At 43.3% G+C, this 22,934-nt stretch overlaps 1 protein-coding gene across 4 annotated transcripts in view; it reads right to left on the bottom strand.

Moving 5' to 3' along the window:
* Positions 1–499: 499 nt before the first annotated feature.
* Positions 500–22,934, bottom strand: part of robo1 (roundabout, axon guidance receptor, homolog 1 (Drosophila)) — a 278,020-nt gene continuing 255,585 nt past the window's right edge. For 3 of the 4 annotated variants that reach the window (XM_035623252.2, XM_035623253.2, XM_035623255.2), the window contains 14 exons: positions 22,095–22,266; positions 19,838–20,038; positions 17,368–17,394; positions 15,930–15,972; positions 14,180–14,334; positions 11,288–11,674; positions 10,418–10,534; positions 9,116–9,260; positions 8,644–8,874; positions 7,423–7,913; positions 7,153–7,326; positions 2,229–2,504; positions 1,938–2,131; positions 500–1,744 (listed from right to left, as the gene is read on the bottom strand). In XM_035623252.2, coding sequence (XP_035479145.1) covers positions 1,730–1,744; positions 1,938–2,131; positions 2,229–2,504; positions 7,153–7,326; positions 7,423–7,913; positions 8,644–8,874; positions 9,116–9,260; positions 10,418–10,534; positions 11,288–11,674; positions 14,180–14,334; positions 15,930–15,972; positions 17,368–17,394; positions 19,838–20,038; positions 22,095–22,266 — 2,628 coding nt within the window. In that variant the 3' untranslated portion in view covers positions 500–1,729. The remainder of the gene's footprint in view (positions 1,745–1,937; positions 2,132–2,228; positions 2,505–7,152; positions 7,327–7,422; positions 7,914–8,643; positions 8,875–9,115; positions 9,261–10,417; positions 10,535–11,287; positions 11,675–14,179; positions 14,335–15,929; positions 15,973–17,367; positions 17,395–19,837; positions 20,039–22,094; positions 22,267–22,934) is intronic. The other variant, XM_047335711.1, reaches the window with a different exon arrangement.

The following is a 22,934-nucleotide window of genomic DNA, read 5'->3' as shown; positions in this document are numbered from 1 at the left end:
CTTTATTTGTAATGTAAAGAAATAATGTTAAAAGTCTAAAATGAACAACGAATAGATTCTTCTATCAGCTCTGTACCCCAAGCCTGACATAACTTCCTTGTGGGCCTTTATTGCCATAAAAAAAGGTCACTGTATTTTATTAACTCTTTCGTTATAAGTAATATAAACCACAAGTTTCTACGACCTCGATTAATTTACAGTTAATGATGGTATTTGAGATCTAACTGGTACATGTTTAAAGTTTGACAAGGGTTCTATATCCATGGGTAAAAGCAATTTCATCAGTTATTGATTCTTATTGAGATACAATGTTTATGAAGTGCTTTATAAATATGTTTAACGCATGAGCATGTCAAGTCCTAAATCCCAGCTCTTTAGGAGGTGTATTTCCTTTAAATGGAAACATTATATGTATTCAGCAGGGGTAGGGAAATGTAAAAAAAAAATGGTTAAAATTAACCTATTCTTTCAAAAATGTTGACAAATGACCAAAGAGACATTTATAGTTTGAAGTTTTTATTCATCTTTTTCCTTTTTTTGCTTTACGAAACAAATGTTTGCAGATGTTCTATGAATAAACAACATCACCCTTTCTTCTCAAAAACAGGGATCCAACAGCCCTGTCTTATCAAGAAAAGAGACCCTTCTTGTCCAACAACAACCTCTCCAGATTCCCAAAGTGACTCTTATTTCCTGTATTTGAAATTCATTAAGTGCATTAGTAGACAACATAACCATTTTGATTAATGTGCAATAGCTGAGTTTACGGTCAATGCGTAAAGATATTTACATTGCAGCTATGACTCACATTAACTGTCTGTTTTTCACTTGAGCTAGCATCAGAACTGGAGAGGGAGACAAACAAAAGGAAAGGAGTCTCCTTTCAAGCACAGCCTTCGTAAACAGCAACCTTTACCTACATCATTATCATCATCACCATCATCAGGATTAACTAGACTCTTGTCATACCTGTTTTCCTCCAGTAAGACAAAAAGGTTAATAGATAGAATGGTTTAAAGTAAATTTTAGTGATTGTGCTTTTAAAACCAAAGTAAAACAAATGACAAACATTGACGACAACACGAAACATAACAGTGCATTACAAAAAAAACAAAGAAAAAAAAAATCCCAAAGTGGCACTTAATTGGGGCAGCTAAATAATATTGCAATTTACAACATGAATGGAAATGATAAAATAATATTTATATGTACTGGCATAATAAAATTAGAATTGGCAAAAAAAAAACAAATTCAAGGTACCACGATGGGTCAAATAAGAGGACATCACGTATACAGGGTTATTTACAGTCCACCTCTGCTTGCGGCTCTTTTATTACAGTAACACGCGACTGTACGGGGTCTCCAAAGTTCTTGTCAAGGCAAGCCGAGTCACGTCAACTGGAGCAGGATTTCGCTCCATATTGCATTGGAATTAAACATAAATATACTACTGCGTATGTTGTTCTGAATGCACCATTCTTTTATCTTCAGACACACTTTCCTTATTTTGGACAAATGAACCTAAAAAAATTAACTGTTGGAGAAAGAAGAAGAAGAAAAAAAAAGAAACACGGGTCTGTTTTCCAGATGTAAAGAAACACTACTGATGTACAGTATGATGGCAGCAAACATGATGGTGAAATACTGAGATATTTAAAATTGTAAGAGAAACAATGGTGCTCCACGCTTGGAAAAATCAAGACAATTCCTCCTCTGGCTCCGCTGTTCTTCAGCTTTGTACCATCTGGAGAAAAAAACACAAACATTGTACTTGGTATCCATCTTTCATAAATTTAGCTACACTGCTCAATCTCTCTTTTTGTAAACATATCCATATTGTTGTATATTGAATTGTTTATAAATTCCTGGTATATGTCTTTGTAATTGGGTTACATCTGGCGATAGATAACCTTTGTGTATTTTAGGACAGTCTGTACCTCTAGCTCTTCATCTCCTGGTTGTAAGGCCCCCGCGGTGATGAGGCCCATGTCTGCTGGGTTCCTGCGCCCTCCCTCTCCTCTCCGCCGACCCCCCGATCCTCTAGAGGACATGGAGCTGGAGGAGCTCGGGTCTCTGGGGCAGTTGACTGTGGGGAACTGTGGTCGGCTATAGGGCAGAATGTCCTCCGAGCCTAGGGACAGAGGAGTATTGTAGAAGGAGATTGAGGCTGATGACAAATACTCGACACGGCACTGAAGGATTCCTTCGCATTGCATTCGTTGTAGTACCTGCATATTGGCGTGCCTTGCTGGCAGTGCTCCCCTCATGCCTATTCCCTTTCTCTCCATGAGAAGTCTTTTGTCTCTCCTGAGCATCCTTGCGTTCAGAGGAGTTGGTTCTGGGGTCCGAGCCTTCTCGGGGCCTACATCCCCCCGTTCCTCCTCTCCTGTCTCGACCCTCTCCCGCTTTGGGGGAAATCACTCCCCGACCCTCCAGCGCTGCCTTGGAGGGATGCGTGGGGGACTTGAGCACCGCTGGAGGCGGGATGGGCGGAGGGGGGAGATCTAAAGGATAAACACAGAAAACAAGGCTTTAGATAAGTGCACGAGAGTAACGAACAAGAATCAGTGGACTCTTGAAACTGTACTTTGTATAATCTGCCATTCAGCCGCCTTACACCTGCGGGGTGATACGCAAACAGCTGCAGTGCGTGTACATACATACACATACATATCGCCAGATCGTTGTGAGATTTAAGTGAAAAGAGGAGAACGCGATGGTCAGCAGCTGGATCTCTGACGAATCAACGCTGCTCGTCCTTGAGCCATCATTCACTTAAGGCCAGCCAGTGGGAAGCCTGGTCTCTCACACATCAGTCTTTTAAACAAAATGCTGAGAAAAGTCTTCTACGCTCATGATGGATGGCTTTACATCCTCTAATCAGCCACATACCCGAAGGATGGTTTTGTGGGCGCTGACACATGTAATCCACTTGCGATTGGAAAGCTAATAAACAAAACAACCGCCCACACCTTCGTTGTGCACGACAGTAGACTTGAAGAATCAAAAGCTTTTATTGTACATATTTTTTGACGTGCGCTTTTACCCACGGAAGGCTAATGGGGCATTTGATGTCTTGTTGGTGGAATGGGGCAGTTTCAATACACTTTTCTGATTATCCTCCACCTCGATCCACTCCCGAATACAAAAGGGAGCCAGTCGATATCATACAGCAGAGAGGCAGTTTTCTAATATCTCTCTCGCCTCCTGAGTCCTACCTCCGATCAATGCCACTGTCTGTGAGATATAGCTCACTACAAGGGAGGAGCAGTGCGCCCGTTAGATTTATGAGGAGATATCACGGAGGACAGAGCTGACGTCCGAAAAGCGTCGCTGGGCTTTGCCAGTGGGCGTGGCGGTTAATAAGGCAGACCAGGTCGAGGCGCATCGAGAGACAAGAAAGGGTTTAGTTCAGAGAGGAGGTCGACAAAGGCATCAGAGTCAAACGCAGTATGAGTCACGGGGGGATATAACTTGGGGTTTTCAACATCCACTGTGCGAGCGATTAGGTCAAAGAGGGGTAAGGGACAGTGGAAGGGATTGATTCCCCAACTTGCGCATTTTGACTTTTGTGACTGTTGATTTAGTTTTTCAGTTAGTCTTTGTAGACTCTCTAAGTTGAGTCCTGTTGCGATCAGTATTCCTGAGTTCGATAGATTCATTTTCTAGTTTATAGTGGTATCAACATTACAGACCTGGTGGTTGTAATCTTTACATGAATTTGATGGATGTGGGTTTTGTTTCTTGCCTATTGTAATTTATTCCATCACTCTTCTGTTGTTATGTAGTGATTGCGATATGTCGGGACCCCCTGGAAAATGAGATGATGTCTCTCAAGGGGTTTACCCTAATACAGTCATTTTGAACAGACTGATTCTAAGCTGTGTTCTGTAGTGAAAGTGGCATTTCCCCGCTTAACTGTGCTCTGCCTATTTTAGGTTGAATCCATTTTGGAAGTTGTATCTTCATTGGCTTTGGTGAAAACGTATTACTGTTTGTGCCAGCAGGTGCAAGCTATAAGAGCAAACGCGTGTGCTAAAGCAGCAGCCGAAGACAGAGAGGAGGTCGAGGGGAGTCAGGAGACTAACGCGCTTTCTTAACCCTAATGTTCCACACACGAGGAGGCCTGTGGAAAACACCTGCTGCCCTCTTCTCAGGTTTGCTACTCTCTTAACCCCCTTACTTCAAACTTCACGCTGTTTCTGTAACTCACCAAGTTAAATTAAACATCACTGTACTCTACCGCCCACCAGGCCCTCTTGGGGATTCCTTGGACGTTCTAACATCTCAAAAGGTGGGCCCCCGCAAGTACTTTTTGTGATTTCAGCTGTTAGTTTTACAACACTTTTCTCACCCCCACTCACAAAGCTGGTAGGCAACTTGTTCTCATAATTGGAGGACAAATAAAACCCACAAAATCTTGGTGATTTCTACATTGACAAATTAAATCCAAAATGACAGAAGAATTTATCAATGAAAAAATAAATTATAGATATTGTTAAAAACAAAACATCTACTGATTTCAATGACAGATATGAAAATAGTTCAAATGGAATTATTTGGCCTCTCAAAGCCAGCTTTTAAACCAGTCAATTCCAAAACAACAGGCCTGTTTCTCTGCTGCCAAAATTTTTGAAAAATTCAGAAATACAAATTACTCACAGATAGTTAATATGGAATCGGAACAAACCACTCAACATCTATGGCATTAATAGAAGAAATCAAAAAAACAATTGACACAATCAATCATGCCATAGCTGATTAGGCCAAAGCTATTCTTAATGTTCATTAATGATATATTGAATGTGTAAAAATCATTAAAGTTTGTCTTATTTGCAGATGATACACATTTGGGGATTTGGTGAGCATTTAAAGCAACTTTTGGACTTGACTACTTCAGAACTAATCAAAACAAAAATCATGTGATTTGGAAACTAACACTCAAATACAGGTACAGATTGATTTAATATTTAATTGAAAGAGTATTTGGACACCTCACATAAGACACATTCAGTCAAAACTTTCCAGAAGCATTTCAGTCCTGGCTAAAGCAAAACATGCACTGGATCATAAATTACTCTGTAGAGATTTTAGGGAAACATACAAAAGTACAATACAGCCACTATTTATACTTACTAATACTATACTGACAGAAAAGAGTCACAAGAATAGTGCATAATGTCAGATTTCGTGACCACACTAATATACTTTTCAAAGTCCTAATGCTAAATTTCTAACAGCTCAGGTATGAAGCTAGATATAATCTACTACCAAGAAATAAAATCTACAAACTTTAAGTGTCCATACAACTATAACAAAAATGTTGTATCTCAATTTGTGGAACAGTCTGCATATTAAACTAAAAAAATATCCAAAAAATTATCCAGTTTTAAAGATATGATCCTCACTAAATACAGGGATGAAGAAGGGCTTTGATCACCAGGTGTGTGTATCCTTGTATATTGCTCTGTAACTATAGGTGTGATCAGTGACAAGCATGTCAAGCTCTATAATTGTATTGAGTTATTGTAAATTACGATTTAATTATTAAAGGGTAGGATTACATAAATTTACACTGTAAATCAAGGAAATTCGTCAATTATGTAATCTCTTTCGCTTTTGTGTTGTGGAATTTGTAAAACATGTTCTATATAAATTACAAAATGACATTCGCTCCTCATCTCCTTCTCTATTCACTCTTTCACAACTCCCTCCCAGTGAGTTACTATCCTCGGTCACTTCCCACCCCCTGTCCCTATCCAGTGACGACCCGCTGCTGCAGATTCATCCTCCACAACATCAGGACGATACATCCGTTCCTCACGAGAAGGCGACGCAGGTATTGGTGCAGGCTCTTGTCATCTCACGCTTGGACTACTGGACAGCCTAGACAGTAGTCTCAGTGTGGAGTAGTTGGAATTGGACATGAAATGCACATTTCAATGTATTGTGTGGGTGGTAAACATCAGTCTTTTCTAGCCTCCTTTACATTTCATTAAATCACCTTCCCTCACCTATCACCTAAGCACCAGTCCTCCAGACCACAGACTGGGCATGCAGGGTGGGGGTGGAAACAGAGATGGGGGGTGAGGCAATAACCTCCAAATGAAAAACAATCCATTCAGATCAAATGCAATCAGCAGGAGAACTGATGGACAGACAGAGCTGCAGAGCTGTCAGTACGCCCCTCGCTGCTCAAACAAAGACAGAGGAAAGGGGGAGCAGGGAGAAGAGGGAGGGAGATAATTCCAAAGGGAGGGGCAGCGAATAGGGAAGAAGCCAGGATGTAAGGATGATGGCAGGAGGTGGAGGTTGGGTTGGATTTTCCGCTGTGATATAGCTGGGCTGGCTCCTAGTGAGCTGGATATTAAATCTCCCTGTCAAGTGCTTCCAACCCTCAAGGACACCTGACAGTAAGAGGAGAGCCAGCACTGGGGCAGCAAATACTGTACACAGCAGAGTGAGTGTATACACGCACATAGATACATTAGGAAAAAGAATCTTTCTAAAAAGATAGAGGAGGGTTTTGTGTTGTAAAGAATGATGCTGTAAAAAGTCTATTGCTCTTTTACTTAACAAGGCAAAGGCTCGTCCTTCCGAGGACAGCTGCTCCGGTATTCAGCCCCCGTTTGGTTTATGTTCAGCCCCTGCCGAGTCAAAGGGGTGGCACTTTGGTATGAGCCAGAGCACCTGGATCAATTTCATTAGTGGCCTGAGTGGAGAGACATCCCAGTGTCAGCATAGCAAAGCTGGACAGAGCTCCCCTGAGACCCCCTCTCCCTCCACTTGCCCGATCTGTTCAGCACTGCCACAGATTAGGAGTGATGCCATATATGCATGTGCATGAAACACATGAAAAAAAGATGATAAAACCTCTGGCTCGCTCCACAGCCATTCACCAGTACATTACAGTAAAATGCATTTTTCACTTCTGTAGAGATACAAACTGACCATCTGCGCATACAGCAGACCCCCTGCTGCCGCTATATGTTGGCTGTCTTTCACAGACCATTGCGGACAAACCCAACCCTAATTTTTGGAGATCTACTGTACATATTGAAAAACAATGTTTGCAGCAAGCATAATCCTAAACTGCATGCCATCTAGTTTCTAGAAAGGACAGAATCGTGATAAATGTAATTATATGTGTACCTTCATTATATGGTTCGCGGCGCTGGTTCCCTGGAAGGCCTGCAGGATGGCCTGCGGGATGCTGTTTCTGCTTTTTAGGAGGCCTCCTGTGTACAGCTGCCATACTCATGTTACTGTCTGTAGACACCGGGCTGCCTGGACGGTGGCCTGACTGGTTTATTTGGTATTTTCGTGCTGAAAAAAGGAAAAAATAAATAGGTTGAAGTTTCCCATTCCTCAACGTTCTTAGAGTAAAATGTTTGTGGATGTGGCCAAATTTATGAACCCTACCTGAAGCTCCTCCGACCTCCTGGCCTTGCGTATTGGGGTACTTGGCAACCCTGAGGCCTGAATACTCTGCGGCTGCAGCAACCGCTTGAGCAAAGTCAGCATCAGTAAAGAAGGATCCGTCTGACGAGCTGACTGCACTTGACCTGCCCGAAGAGACATTATCCTCTTCAGAGGCCGACCCCCATCCGTTGATCATGGAGCCAGTCACTGAGCTCTCTAGGTCCCCCATGCTGGACGCAGGCGTCTGTTCAAGCCCTCGTAGAAGCAACCGTCGCGGATGCATTTGGGTATGGTGAGGGTGCGTGTGGGGGTGGGTGTGGTGGTAGTGCATCTTGGCCACCTCCGCATCTGTGTCGTCACCCTCGTCCTCCTCTTCCTCCAATATGTCCTCCTCCTCCATACCGTCCGTGTCCAAGGCCAGTGGGCTAGTGATGTACCCATATGTGTGTGAAGGAGAAAGGGGTCTCGGCGGGGGGCTCACAGCATGGCGTCTGTAAAAAGAGAGAAACGCATTAGCACCCCATCAAATGTGGAATATTTTTGACAAAAAGTACAATTCACTTGTTATGGGACCATACTGCATATTCTCAAATGTTTAAGCCAATAAACTACAAATTGTTAGAACTTTGTATTAATCCAAATCATTTTCATAAACTTAAGCACATTACGCCCAAAACTTTAGGGGTTTACAACTATGGAATCCTGAAACGGAACCATGGAATATGCTTTGAGCAAACATAATTGTCAACAGTGATGTGAATTTCACACAAATAGCTTTTTTTTGCAGGTCAATCCAAAATTCATGATGATCTTCTTTTGTTCCATATGTGCTAACAAGAATGAAATCTTCTAAACAGTTACAGCACACAGTTGTATTACCACATAAGTCACCTATATGAAAAATAAAATTGAATAAATTAGACAGTTATGTATTACTTATTTCAAATCGCTGCAAGTGGATTTTCATACTGTACTGAAATGAACTGAAACAAATGGCTCCCTGAGAGCATACAAATCAATCTTAAAGAAAATATATGTTTTTGAAAAATGGCCAAGAGAACATACGGAATTTGGAATTGATTGACTAAAACGAGAGTGTTAATGAATTTCAAATCATTTGGAGATAATGTTTCTCAGTAAGGATTTGAAGCGTAAAACTATCTCCTGAACACCTACAGTATACACAGGCTGACCACTCTTCTGCTACTCTTGCTTGCGTACCTGCGTTCATGGCCGTCAGGTGCGTCCTGGAGCATTGGCTGCATCTCTTCCTGGGGTGAAGGAGTGAGAGTGGCTGTGGACTGGTGACTGTAAGATACAGCAGCAGGGGAAGATGCTGCCCCTCGGATGGGAGGAGTTGGGCCCCTCTCCATCTCCTCTTCCTCCTCCAGCTCATCAGGCTGCAGGTACATGTGAGAGGGGGGCATTGGGCACTGCATGTCTGGGTCACAGCTGCCAACAGAGAGAAACAAGCCTCGTTACCTTCAAATCACTCACTTAAAACATGCACTTAATATTCATGCCATCCCTGTATGATAATACATGAACCAAGCACTAGTAGATGGAACGCCCCCGGGGTAAATACTTGTGATGAATGCAAGAAACAGAAGAAACGGCCGGAAGAATTAACTAGTATGTAAAAAACACCGTGTGCATGCCTGTCTGATTGTCTGTGTCTTTGTCTGTGTCCCACCTTTCTTCCATTGGTAGAGAGTACTCCTCTGCGCTCCGACTCGGGGGTGGGTTTGCCGGGGGAGGGGGCAGCAGGTCAGCCCAATTCATTGTGCTCTGTTTGGGTAGTTTGGGGGTGCGCATTCCCTTCTTATGGCCCTGACTTCCTGCTCAAATAAAAACCAAAGCACTGCATCAGTCACAAGCCACCTACATACAGTACTTTTTCTCTCTGAAAAACACATCAATTATTAATATGGAATAAATCTCACGTTAAGAGCAATGATATGACAGCAGATCCAATGATTTAACAAGACTGGCTGACAAAGAAAAGATTATTCTTCCCTATTAGAGTGCAAAGGCTAATGCAACCATCCACTTTATGCAAGTGTGCACACCTCTACGTTATTAAATGATGGAAAACATTATAAAACAGTCATTTCTATACATTGGTATTAACCAGCACCAACAGAAAAGGTAGAAAGAAAAGTACGTAATTAATAACAAACTATTAGAATTGTGAACCAATGAGCTGTGAGATGCAGCGAGCTCTCACTTAATGGCTTGAACTTCAAATGCAATATCAGAATGGATACATGGCATTAAGGTGGCAGTGTTGCATGCCGACAGGAATGTGTTATCATTTGTCCTTGTCCACAGACAGACATTGAGGCCCTGATGAAATTAGGCTGCGTCGTACTGGAATTAAAGTAAAGCCAATTAACGGAAGCAATGCAAAATAAGCAAGGGCAAACAAAGAAATAAAAATAGAAAGCAGGAAAACAAAAAAGAACCCAGGATTAATAAAAGAGAAGGCTCTTTTATCTAATTTGCCTTAAACATCCCTTGGATGACATTGCACTCAGAAAACAAAAGGCGCAAGCAAACGTCTAGCATGGTGCTCATGTCTTTGTTTGAAGGCATTGTTGTCAGTTTCCTCCTCTCTTTATTCAGCAATTTTCCACTTTCTGAAGGCATCTCCCTTTCAGCTTCTCTTCAAAACGGGCTGACATGGAAATTAATCAAATTACCATTTTAAAGCAAGCATTATTAGCGTCTCAAAGTGATTTATTGCTTTTTAGGAAAACTGGGATTTTCAAAACGAGCTGGGGGATGTATGTGATTATAGTTCACAATAATAATAAGCTGGGAAAATACATAGCCAGTTCAATTCACAATAGGAAAGAAAAAAAGATTTACAGTTTGACAACTCAAAGAGAGAGAAGAGTATTTGGATGTATTTTTTTTATCTTACTTCGTTCCTAAAATATGACTGTCTTTATCGCAACTAGTCCTGTTTTCCTTCGTGTCCCAACCCTCTTACCGGAGGTGCTACTGCTGCCTCGGTCAGAGCTGTTATAGGAGCCCCCAGTGTGGCTGTCATGGGTCTGGTTGTAGGGGATGGTGGCTGGCATAGGACTGTCACCTCCTCTGTAGCGGTCTGATGGTGGAAAGAGCGGAGTGCATGGTTAGCGTGGCCCCGGGGAGACATCTCGCAAACTCAAAAACATTCAGGCAAAGCAGCCACTTGGAAATGAACAAGGAAATTGAGAACTGCATTTGTTCAGCAGTACAAAACCATTTCACGGTGGAAACGTGTATGCCGTGAAATGACATTACACCGAGCGCAGTGTTCTGTGTTACACGTGACAAGAGCCATGCAGTTAATGCTTTATAATTTTCAGGCGTGTCGACACATGCAACAAATGCAGAAAAATCTCAAAGCTATCACACCAAATGTGGCTCCTCGCTGCAGGTCCAACAAGGTGATGATAGCTTTGTTCAAAGCATATGAAGACACAAGAATTGTCTTTGTCTTGCCTTTAGAAATCTGACACCAAAGATAAACCCCTCACACCTGCCTTCATCACAACACAACCCACACGCTGTGAAACGACAGCAATTCAAGCATGGCTCACATTTAGCGGCAAAGATTATACATGATTGCGAGAAGGGTGATGAGAGGTTACATGAATGCCGTACAGACGGGCAGAAAGAGAGTGATGACGCTCATGTCGATTTGAAAAGGAGCGAGACAGGACCAATGAAAATATGAGCAGGAAAGTCTACAGGGTTCCACAGTGAGGCGGACTGAGCTTGGAGAGGAGAGAACAGAGGGAAAAATCAGGTGGAGGAAGATGGTTTGGGGTGGACCTCTTTTTTACCGTGGCTGCTGGGTATTCCACACACTCACCCTTGTTCAGCTTGTTTTGTTCCATGATGATGTACTGCAGCTGGGAGCCCATTTCCTGTTTCTGCTGCTGGCATTGGGGGGGCTTCCAGCAGTGTTTCTCGTTCACCTCCCCTCCGCCCCCGGGTCCACCTCCACTGCCTCCGGTTCCTCTTTCTGAGTTTATATTGTTGCCCATGATGGCGGACTGGATGAGCTGGGTGGTGGCGTAAGGTGTCGGCTGGCCCCCCGGGCCCACAAAGCGTCCGTCTTTGAGGTTGGGGCTGTTGAAGGTCTTCATCTCATTGATCTTGTTGGACAGGTCAACGTCTCCATAGACTCCCGACTCTGGCACCATGAGGTTGGTCTGCTTGTTTTCCATCTGGTTGTTATAATTGGCGATGCAGTCGGCTGGAGAACACGAGGAGGGTATTTAGTGACTCTTGTGTACTGCTGGTCGGCTTGCAGCCGTTTGCCAGTTTGGTACAGCTTTGAAACAACTGGACATTATCTGATCTACAACGATGTTGGAAAGCAATTATTTTCAAGCTTCTGAAAAATTGCTGTGCCTACGAAGGAGTGTGTCCGTTTTGTTTGCCAAATAATAATCTACTTTAGGTGAGTGACACAGGTGGTATTACACCATTCACGCTCAGTTTCACCCGTGATTCAATGTGGGTGTCGTCTCTATTCTTTTCCGTCGGACGGTGGGAGCGTCGTTTCTCATTGAGAGGGACAGAGCGACATGTCTGTATCAAAGACCTGGAATGAGGCACGCAGTAAAAGCACAGCTCCACTGACAGATCCAATTTTCCCTGGCTCATAAAATATTCAAATCCTCCAGCAGATCTGAGAGCCAGCCTTGCGGTAAATACCAAGGACGGCCATAGGTGCATGCAGCTCAAGCCAGTCGCCTCGCATTTCAGCTGCACAGAACAGATCGACACTTCAATGGTTGATCTGTGAAAGCGCCCCTATGGCTGAGATAAAGGGACATTAACTCCTATTTCTTTAGTCTGTCACCTAGTCAGTGATCCTCTTAATGTTCACAGAGTTTAGGTTTGGCACACACACAAAGCATGCGTCTGGCAAGCTCCTCGGTGTCATACAGAGGGTGTCATGCGAGGAGCGAGGGCTGCCTTGAGCCTGTTAAACATCACACACTATGTTAAGGTAGAGTTAAACACAACAGCCGCACAGTGGTGATTAGCACAAAGGAAAAATTGAACTTGACGACTATAAAGTCTAAGAAATGAATTATGAATCCTCATTGGGAAAGGTATGAAGCAAGAAGAAACTACTATGTCTGGATGGATTTCAGGCCAAACAGCTGGATAGGAATTACAGGCTGCCCTTAAAGGCACAGTCCCAAAGGGCATAATTTATAACATAAAGCATTTCATTACAGTCCAAGTTTCCAAGGATCGGGTTCTTTTAAGACTTTGGTCACGGCTGAATATTAATAACATCAAGTCCTGTTTCATCCAAGTTGAAGTTTATGGCTGCACGTCTTACCCTGTTCTCTTTTCAGATAGGTCACTGTGTGCGGTGTATACGCACACACTCAGGCACACACAGATAAGAGTGTGCATCGCCATAACTGAGGCCGACACGATACACATCTCAATGCATTGCCAATGACATGGTATATTAAAGATGCATTATGACTGCTTTACCTTGAAATAACAGCTTCAAAATTATTTTTGTTATGGTGCACTGACTTCACCCTGTGCTCTGAATGTCTGTTCTTGCACCACGTAATGATGGAGACAGGTATGATCTATGAGAAATGCCAAACTGAATCATAGCCACTGTCTTGAAAGTCTTAAAAGTCGTTAATAACCAGCTTTCATCTCGGATATTCAGCAATGAAAATTATAATATGAAGATTCCCAGTTTGAGAATCATGAGGAATTTACACCATTCAGCTGTTCAGTGGCACTGTGTAATGTATGTAGTCGGAAAAACCGGTCAAGTCATTGATAGGCTTTTGTTTCATTGTTTTTCAAAACACGTGAGGCCTTAACACAATCAAATTTTCACTTGTGGGTGCAGAGACCAATGTTGCTCAGCAAAGTTATTGTTAGGTACAGTGTGATGCAAAATTAGTTTTACATTTTTTCAATTTGTCCAAATGGGGTGTGAGCTTCTATGCAGGTGTTCTACTATACAGTGAAGTGTATACAATTTTGAGGAGAAACATGGTCCTTTTTGTTGACATCTCTAGTAGTGCTGAAAAAACTTAGAGGACACCTGCTGGTGTCCCATGCGTCTCCTCTCAGCCTACCCCACTTTATCTCATTCATGCTCTCCTGCACTCATACATCTCTGTGTATGTTTAGCATATACTCATTCTTCAACACTCCTTTCTTCGCCCTTCCATCTGGTCTACCAGGTGCACCTCTCTCTCTCTATCATTCTCTCTTTCTTTCTTCCTCTGCTTCTGGCCACCGTCTGCAGTCCAGCCTTGACCTCTTTGCCCGCTGCACATTTCTTAAATAACTGAGCACTTAGGGGAAATTACATTACAGGCTATAACAACAGTATGGAAATCAGCAGAGCAATTCGATTAGCAACAGAGTAGAGCCATAAGCCCCTCTCAGTGTGCTCCTTTCATTTCCTGCCTAAAACAGCTCTACTTTAACCTCAGATGAATCAAACACACAAGCACACAGCCACTCTTAATCCTAATATTTCTCCAGGTTTTTCCCGTGGTGACCTACAGAAAGAAGAGATGCGCAGAACAACTCTCGAGGGCGCTAACCCAGATATCAGATTTTACTTCCTTTTGCGCAGCAGATTCCCCTAGTGCCTTTCTTATCTCTACAGTTATTTTGTCGGGGTCTGCATCATCGCCTTTGAGGGGAGAGTTTATTTTGGTTGTTGCCTACGTATGGCAGGGTCGACACCACATACCTGGTCGGCTGTAGGTCGCCAAGTTACTGTCACTGTTGCCATTGCCAGCTGTGCAGCAGTTGATGCTGCAGTCCTTGTGGTTGGAGCAGGAGTTGGGCCATGTGTCAGCCAGCCAGGGTTGAGTGGCCGATTCCCCAATGTTTAGCAAACCAGGCCTGTAAAAAAAGAAAAAAGGGCCAAATGGTTAACAACAGTGAGAGACTAAGCCAACACCACAGTGACATGTATGTGAATAAACTGCACCCAGAATAAAACAATATTTTAAAGAGAAGATTATGTGGAGTTTGCTTATCCAGCAGCTCACAGTAGAAAAAAATAGAAATCCGGCTTTAGCCCTTTTGGCCGCAAACGCATGTGTGTACGAGCACAGGGCCCGGGGAGCATATTAGAAAAAAGCCCAGCAAAATAGATTGTGTGTGCTTGACTTGCCCACAGCCGATGACACTTTCCCTGAGCCCTCGTGAGCATTAGCGATCCACCCGGATTAGACAGTCAGATAAAATTCACTCCCAATGTTGCAAAATGCGTGTCCTGAACACTCAGTGAACCACAAACATTCCCAGAGTATATCCCAAGGTGTCACAGGACATCTCTATCATTTAAACAGTTATTTTTTTCAGCTGTACAGAAGGAAAGCAAAGAAATTCAAGCATCAGATGAGAAACCCATGCGGACCAGTGTTTAACGTCATTGTCTGGCCATCCATCTCTATTTTTTCCATATCATACTCCTGTTTCTCTGGCTTTAATCACAATACAATACAATACCAGTTGTTCGAGATTCTACTGTACAACCTGACCTCAGGCCAAACAACGAGTGTTAAAAGCGCTGAGAATAAATATCCACCTATTGCTCATGAAATGAATCAATCTAGCATACAAAGAGAATGCAGACTACTTGAGCAGCGCCATATATTGTTTCAGTACTCAAATCTCCGCCGAACGACTCCCAGTTTGCATATCCAAACCTTGAATTAGCATTGAATTACATTTCCTCATTCCCACTCAAATGACTCATTTCTTGGATTCATTTTGGGTAATGAATACATTTGTCTTGTGGAGCCAAATACAATCCCACAACAGCTCCTCAATCACCCCGGCAGTTGCATGTTGATATCGAATGGCCATTGTCTTTGTACAGAGCTGACAAAGCCGTGCTGCATATGGGATTCAATCATAGAACAGGATAATATAATGGATATAGATTTCCTGTTGATGGCTCCAAGCTTAGTATTTATTAACACATAAACAACACGCACACACAAACATGTTCACTAACATTACAGTGTTGTGCATTAGCACGCTGATGCAGTGTTTGCCCTGTACATTTCTCTGTTTGTGCACAATTCACCATTACGCAACATGAAGAGTCGTGTTATTACTGCTGTGTGTGTGCGTGCGTGTGTGTGTGTCTCCTTTAAAGTTTCATGGTGATGCTATGGCACAGCCTTGTGGCTGGATGTGTCTGTCCTCTATATGGGATGAGGATGGGCTCCTGGCACACTATATGGGGCTTTGTTCCTGTTTGCATCATACTTAATAGACCTCCGTACCCCTCCTCAGCTCGCTGCGGCTTTAGAAAGGCACAGCACTCCCCCTAGTGTCTGTCAAACAAAAGTACACCTACCCAACAGTACTCGCCTATACATTTAGCATCCTATTGTATTTGTGATTAAATGCTATTCATCATTTCATTTCCCAAGAGGAGTGTAACATTTTAAAGATACAAAAGAAGGTAAATTAACTCTTACCTTCCCGCGCTGCTCACACCTTCTCCACCTCTCTGATATGCCACTGAAAAAAGAGAAAATAATGAGTTTCCAATATGATTTCACGATTGTTACTACTGTCATTACAAGGTCAACACAAAACGATTCATTTGACCTGTGTTTGTGTGTTTTTACCAGTTTAAATGAGTGAATGCGAATGAAGGTGTGTGGCAAACGGCAACAGGAGCAGGAGGAGGATACGTAAGAGGCTTATGAAGAACAGAGAGGCCGAGCTCTTAGGTTGTCTGGCTCGGGTTCTGTGCGTTTGAAGCTTCACGTGCTGCAAGTTGGACTCTTTCAAGGAGCTCTAAGCTGCCGGTGTGTGAAGGAGAGATAAACTTCCAACTTTAATTACAATCTCGGAGAGATGGTGGAAGAAGGGTAGGTAGGGCCTTAGCCGTGTCGACTACCACTCCCTCTTTCAAAACAGGAAGTGTGGTTTTGGCCTCTGCTTGTTGCTGAGGAGCTTTTTGATTAGCTCGCTTTAATGCAAAGTATGACAATTTGGCTGTAGGTTAAAATCAGCGCAATTCCCTTTTACATCCTGGTTTAACAACGGGTACCAGTGCAGGGATTTTCTTTCTTAAAGAGACAGAAAACCCGACTACACAACCAAGGAGTGTGTTTCGCCTGAAAGATTTCCAGCAAATCATGAAACAAACTTGAAACTGCAAAATTATTCTGCCTGACTGCAAGCCTCGAGGCAGACAAAAACAACACTGCTACTCTTAAGGTACAATCTCTGCACTGACAGGATCTGCCGGTGCAACCACAAACATTTAGTGTACAGTATTGTCTCTTTTACTACCCCTCAGCCTCACTGTTTCACACTCGCCATTGCTCTAAGCTCTGCCAACACCACAGCCACACCTCTGGGGAGCAAAGTATTTCAGACAGATGAAAGTCCGCAACTAAAAGAAAAAGGAGAGGGCTGTAAACACAAACTGGCAGAGGGAGCGTGATAGTGAGGCGCAGAGAGAGCTTTTATTTTATCTGCTTTACACTGTGTCACTTCAGTTCACAGATAACTTTCTTAGCTCTGCTGCTGCTCGCCTATCTAATTGATGTGTTGGAGTGTTGGTGGTGTGTCATTCTCTTAAATCCCATCTGAGGTTGCCAGCAGCCCTTTGATCAAGTTACCACTAGTTTTAGCAGCTTCTCAACAGTGTGGCCTGCCTCTCTTTGAGCACTATGTTCTGACACGAGCCAGAAATTTGGTGAAATATTTATTTCCAGATAGATGCTTAAACTGCGCTAAAGATTGGCACATCGAAAACTTTGCTGACTTCTCTATAGTCAATTATTCTTTGATGGGAATAATTGCAGATGCATTTAAACAAAGGATAGAGCACTAGTACAGGGAATTAAAACAAACAGAGATCTCATATGTATTTAAAGTGCAAGATATCAGGATGCTTACCTGTTGGTGTGAAAGTAAAGGAGGGCACTGTTGAGACAGAAAGCAACAATATTAATTTATTTTGCAGCTCTCAGTTCCTCAGCTTCGTCACCATCTAACTTTGGTCTATGAAAATAACTCCATGAGATGTTTTTTAGCCTGTATTCACGTGCGTCGTGCTGCCCCCAAGTCTTTGTTTCTCTCAGACCCATCAAGACCCCGACTGAGGAAAAGTGACTGTTGAGCCGTTTGCTGGTTGAAATCCCGGCCCAGATAATCAGAGGCCTGCCGGGTGGGGGTCAGAGGCCTGCCGGGTGGGGGTCACACACTCGGGAGATAGCTGTCGCTATCGCTAACACTCACATCATCACCCACACAGCTCAATTACTCCCAGTTTGGCATGGATAGGGTTCATGTGCGACAACATCCAACTACTCCAGGTTGATTTATATTCTGTAACGGCTGGTGTGGTCTGTGGTTTTCTAATATAAAATGCACTTTGTTGTCGTTGCCCTCTTTGAAGAAGTGAAGAATGCTATAGCATGCACTGCAGTTGATGCAACTTTGTACCAAGCTGGTCGTCATCCAGTGCTCTGCCTTAAATATGCACATTTGAGAAATGTTGCTGTCTGCCTTTAACCGGAAACTTCATTTGAGAGTCTGAGGAGACAGATAACTGCTGTTGTCACATTTTCATTTCCTCAGACTATATTAGTTTATACAGAACCTGTGCCAAATAATATGCTTAAAGATGACAAAAGATTTGAGAAGTATGACAGCTTTTATGTAGTTGATGAATGCCTTTGAACAGCAGAGACTATCACTTGGTAGGCAAGAGTCTGAGAGACGTGACTTAAATGCACGACTCAGATTCTATTTTGTCGCAGGACCGTCACAGATGTTCAGTCGCAGGCTTTACGAAGCTGTAACTGAGCAATGACTGTGTTGTGTAATTGCTTGGTTGCAACAATGTCACTACTTTTTCTTTTTGTCGATTTGTTTGGTTTATTTCAAGATTATATTTTAAGGACCCTGGCAGCGCAGCTTCAGAAAATGATGCAATATTCAACACTCGAGTACTGGGAAGTTTGTACGATCGGATTCATCTAACAAGGAAACAAGAAAAAGCTGTTTGACCTTCTTTTTGTCTTTTGAGTTGACAAATTGAAATATGTAATCTACTCTGTAGCACACAGACATACACACTACCAACTTCAACTTATTTCACCCTGAGTGCAGATTGTTGCTTCATGTGGTTGCAATTATACACTTTTGAAAACATTCTTCGTTACCAGTTCCAACAAAGACCGTGGCCTCTTGCGGTCTGCGGACACCAAGAGGCGGAGGAGGAGGAGGAGGAGGAGCAAGACTTGCCTACTGTGCTCCTGAAGAGCTTTTTTTTTAGACTTAATGTGAGTAAACATACAGACTCACACAGGGCCAGAGGCTAATCTTAGTATAGTGTAAGACGTTACTCTTCTGTATCAACACATTCCCACTGAATGACCTCTGTATTTGATTTTATTCATGAGGTCGCTGTCTTTGAATGAAAATGTCTCAGACTGCACACAGTGTCAATCTTGGTCTTTAAGAGTGTCTTGGAGTTGACGCATGCATTTTTAAAAGCCTCAGCAGAGGCGTCTCTCACTTTCACAAAGCTCACACATTGAGTGCAGTGGATTCAGAACACGGATAACCTGTGTTTTCTGTCTGACAGACACGGATTAGCAACAGCTAAGTTGGTCTATTCTCTGTGTGTTTCAAGGTCGAAGGTGAATCTCCTCTAACCCTGGTAGTCAGCAGTAAACCTGAGCCCAGAAATAGGTATGTAGCAGGTAGTGCTCACAGGCAGCAGCTGCACAGCCCAAGGCAACACATCAAGGCAGCCTCAACATACATGAGACTCAGAAAGAAAGGCTAATAGCTCTCTTTATACTCTAACTATTGTGGGCAGAGGTTGGGCATGTCACGAACCCTGTCAATTCCACTCAAGTCAGGTAAAAACCCAACGGGTTACACTGTGGCTATACTGTGAGAGGGCCGCAATGCAGCCCAAACATATGGGCAAGGCGTTCTCTCTTTCCTGGCTAAAAGGGGTGTTCTTGGACCTCGAAATGTACTTTACTTAAAACATTCTTCACACACCCTTGCAGAATCAGCGTGACAAAAGTAAAAAAAGAAAAGAAATAAAAGATGTCTTCATGCAGTACTCTCTACAGGAGCTCACATTTCAAAGTGCTCTATTGGAGAGTACTCTCAGTTGGACTTCACCTAGAGCTCTCTATAAAGACATCTCTCTGTGTGTGACAGGGGGCACGTGAGGGAGGTTGGCAGCATTTGATGTGAAGATGATTCAAACACAAGAACACACTAATATTGATCCCATCCACATATTTTGTACGTGAGAAAACCTCTTGTAACCTCACACCAGCACAGCAAATCAGACATTCAAGTGGTACATTCATTATAAATGCCACACACATGTACTGACCTTTGCGTATGCCTGCATAGCTGCTGGGGAGGCCATTCCGTTTCTTGCGGTGTCTGTACAACCAGATACTGAAGACCATGAGGATGATCCAGCAAGCAGCTCCTATGCCTGCTATAAAGGCTGGCTGCTTGACCACTTCTGAGATCTGCTGGGACAGGGGGTTCTCTGGGGCCTCGGTCTCTGTCATCCGTCCAGATGCATCTGAGGATGTAGAATTTGGGAAAGAATGCAAGACAAATGAGAGAAGGATTAAAATCTTTTTTTTTAAAACTGTTGGTGTGAAAGATTTCTCACAGTACAAGTTGAATGAAGGGAGTTAGGAATGTGAAAGCAGACGGGAGATGGGGAAAAGATTTCTTAAAACCTAAAACCAAGTGGAAAAACCTGAAATAGTGAGATATTTGTAATATAATTTGAGTCAGTACAGGACATAACTAGGAGCATCCCTCTTATATCTCCTTAAAAGAGTCTTCATTTCAGTGTGTGTGGCTGGGTTGTGAAAACGGAGCCGTTTCTCTGTATTATTCAAAAGGCTTTCATCGCAAATCTCCGTCAACAATAGCAGGTGAGCAGACGGAAGCAACCAAACACATTCAAACGGAGCCTGTGCACCACGCCGGCCTGATGGAGCTGGATGAGGAAACACAGAGAGCCACAATTTTCACTGAGCAATGGTGGTTTCATAATCGTATAAATAAATCCAATGAGATCATCGCTCAAATACAGACTCCACAGTAATTAGAAATCTGAGGCACATCTGTGAAAAGCCGAAGTGTGAATGCCTTGAAGCTGTTTCTACTGTGAAAGGCACTAAAGGCAGAAGTGTCTGTATGGCTGCTCACAACAACCCGCTCTCACTCTGCTTTTCTCATCTCTCTATTCTGTCTGTGCTTCTCCCTCATGCGTGGCACATGAAAGACTTCTCTGGGATGCCCCACCTCCCTCCGCCATTCTGAAATTTCTTCATGATCGCGTTACTTTTCTTCATATCTTTTTCTCCAGTCTTTCATGTTGTGGCCCCTCTTATCTGTCAACTCTCCAAAGCCAGAGGCAGAGAACACTTCCCCACAGAAACCATCTCCCTGCCTTCACCCTCTATGTTCTTCTGTCTGTCTTTGTCTCAGTCACTCGGTCCATGTCTCCATATAGATGCCTCTCTTCTCACTTCTCCTACTTCTCAATTTGTGGCTGTGTCGGGCCCAGAGAACGGAGCATGCCAATGTGACTAACCATCCCACAAGGGACTGTACAGGTATCCAGGCTGGGATGACGCATACGAGCTCAGTGTGACAAATGCATTAGGGTGAAGTGCTGGTCCCCAAGGCGCATTGTTCCACTCCAGTGTTGGAACACGGCAACAATCACCACAGGAACTCTTCGAGTGATAGAAATTGTATCAGTTTCAGCCGATGCTTCTTCATGCCCATTGCAGCCCATTCAATCACACGTATAAAACCAGATGGAGCTCTCTCTCTCTCCGTCTCTGCCTCGTCCTGTTATTCATGTGTTTTCCATCCCTCTCCTGAGTAGGCCCGCTCTGAGCTTTGGGGGATAAAAACTGACAAAATATCTCAAAATATCTGTCTGTCTAGACTAAAAAGACAAAAAAAACAAGGAGTAAATTATAACAAGTAGCCCCAGCGCAGGCTGCACTGTGTTCCTTAGCATTAATGACATGGCAAGCTTGAGCCCGGAGTGCAAGATTCATTATTGCCTTTGTTGTTTGAAGTGAAGCAGAGAAAGAAAACGTTGCATCCTTGACTGGAGAACAGAGCAGGGTGGGGCAGCCAGCTCGACAGCTCTGCCACGCAGAAATGTAATGTGTCCGTGTTGATCATGCTGCCAGCTGCTGAAGCTAAAAGCCAAAGTGCACAAAAACTGCAATAGTTCACTGTCATTCAAACACATCGCACTCTTCCGTGGCAAGTTTGAAGATGTTTGTAATCACATACAATTACAGTTTTTAAGTATCCTTGATAATGAAAGAAAAAGCAGGCTGAGGCTTGAACATGTGCATTACTACAAAGAAAGGAATCACATAATTGTCTGTTTACTTGGCAAAAAGTAGCATTACTGAAAGCCCCTTTTAGATGACTGGCTTAATGCCATAATTATTTGTCAGATAATTGGTTTATTCTGTTTGCAAGGATAGCCAGAGGACAAACACACTAAAACGATAAATGTATTCACTTATGGAAAACAACAAAATAATTGTGTGACCTTGTGCGAGATAGAAGTAAATGCTGTTTCTACTCACCAAGCTGGAAGAAGGTGATATCGCTCCTGACCCCAGGACCTGCCCCGGTGCTGGCTGCTACCTCCACACTGTAGCGGATCCCCGGGGCCAGACTGGGAATCAGCACTGACAAGGTTGAGCCGTCAACGGTACGGTTGATGTGGTACCTGCTCTCGTTCCCCAAACACCAAATCTGCCATAACAGAGATGCAGAGAAAGTAGAGATTGAGGCAATGTTATGAGGGTTTCCCAACAATACCAATCTGTGTTCTCATAATTGGTCGGTGCTGTTATTGTAACATTTTAGTGCACGGAGGGTATTGTGTTACATCTCTGAGGTAACAAAACAATTCACAACATGACCATGTTTTACAGATGGTGCTCAAAACAGAATCAGTTATTGCTGATGTAGCCATTATTCTCGGTGTAGCCTTAAGCCTATGAAAAACAAATGAGGATCAGCAGTCACCTATAACACAACTGCAGCAGAAGCTGAGAGCTGTCACTCCCAGACAGGAGAGCGGTCTCCCAGGTGGACTTAAGCCAAGGTCACCAAGGGAAGTTTACATTCACCTCAGCATGAGACAATGGAGACCCCCGACAATCTGCTTTCTTTGCTCCCCACCTCCTCCCAGCAGTAAACTAGGTTAACATGTACACTTCCATGTGTTTGCACATCGATGATGGACCTAGAAATCCCTGACATTTCTTTCCGTGTATCTTAAGAATTGCGGTGAGTGGAATTGCCGCTAGGGACCGGGCGCTGTTATGAGCAGGGAACAACCGGGCTGGACTTAAAAACCATGAAATTACTCCATCACAAGAAATATTTTACCTGGAATGAGAGGGCAGTGCTTCCCA

Source organism: Scophthalmus maximus, chromosome 11, assembly GCF_022379125.1.
Source record: "Scophthalmus maximus strain ysfricsl-2021 chromosome 11, ASM2237912v1, whole genome shotgun sequence".
NCBI lineage: Eukaryota > Metazoa > Chordata > Actinopteri > Pleuronectiformes > Scophthalmidae > Scophthalmus > Scophthalmus maximus.
This window is presented reverse-complemented; position numbering and strand designations above follow the sequence as displayed.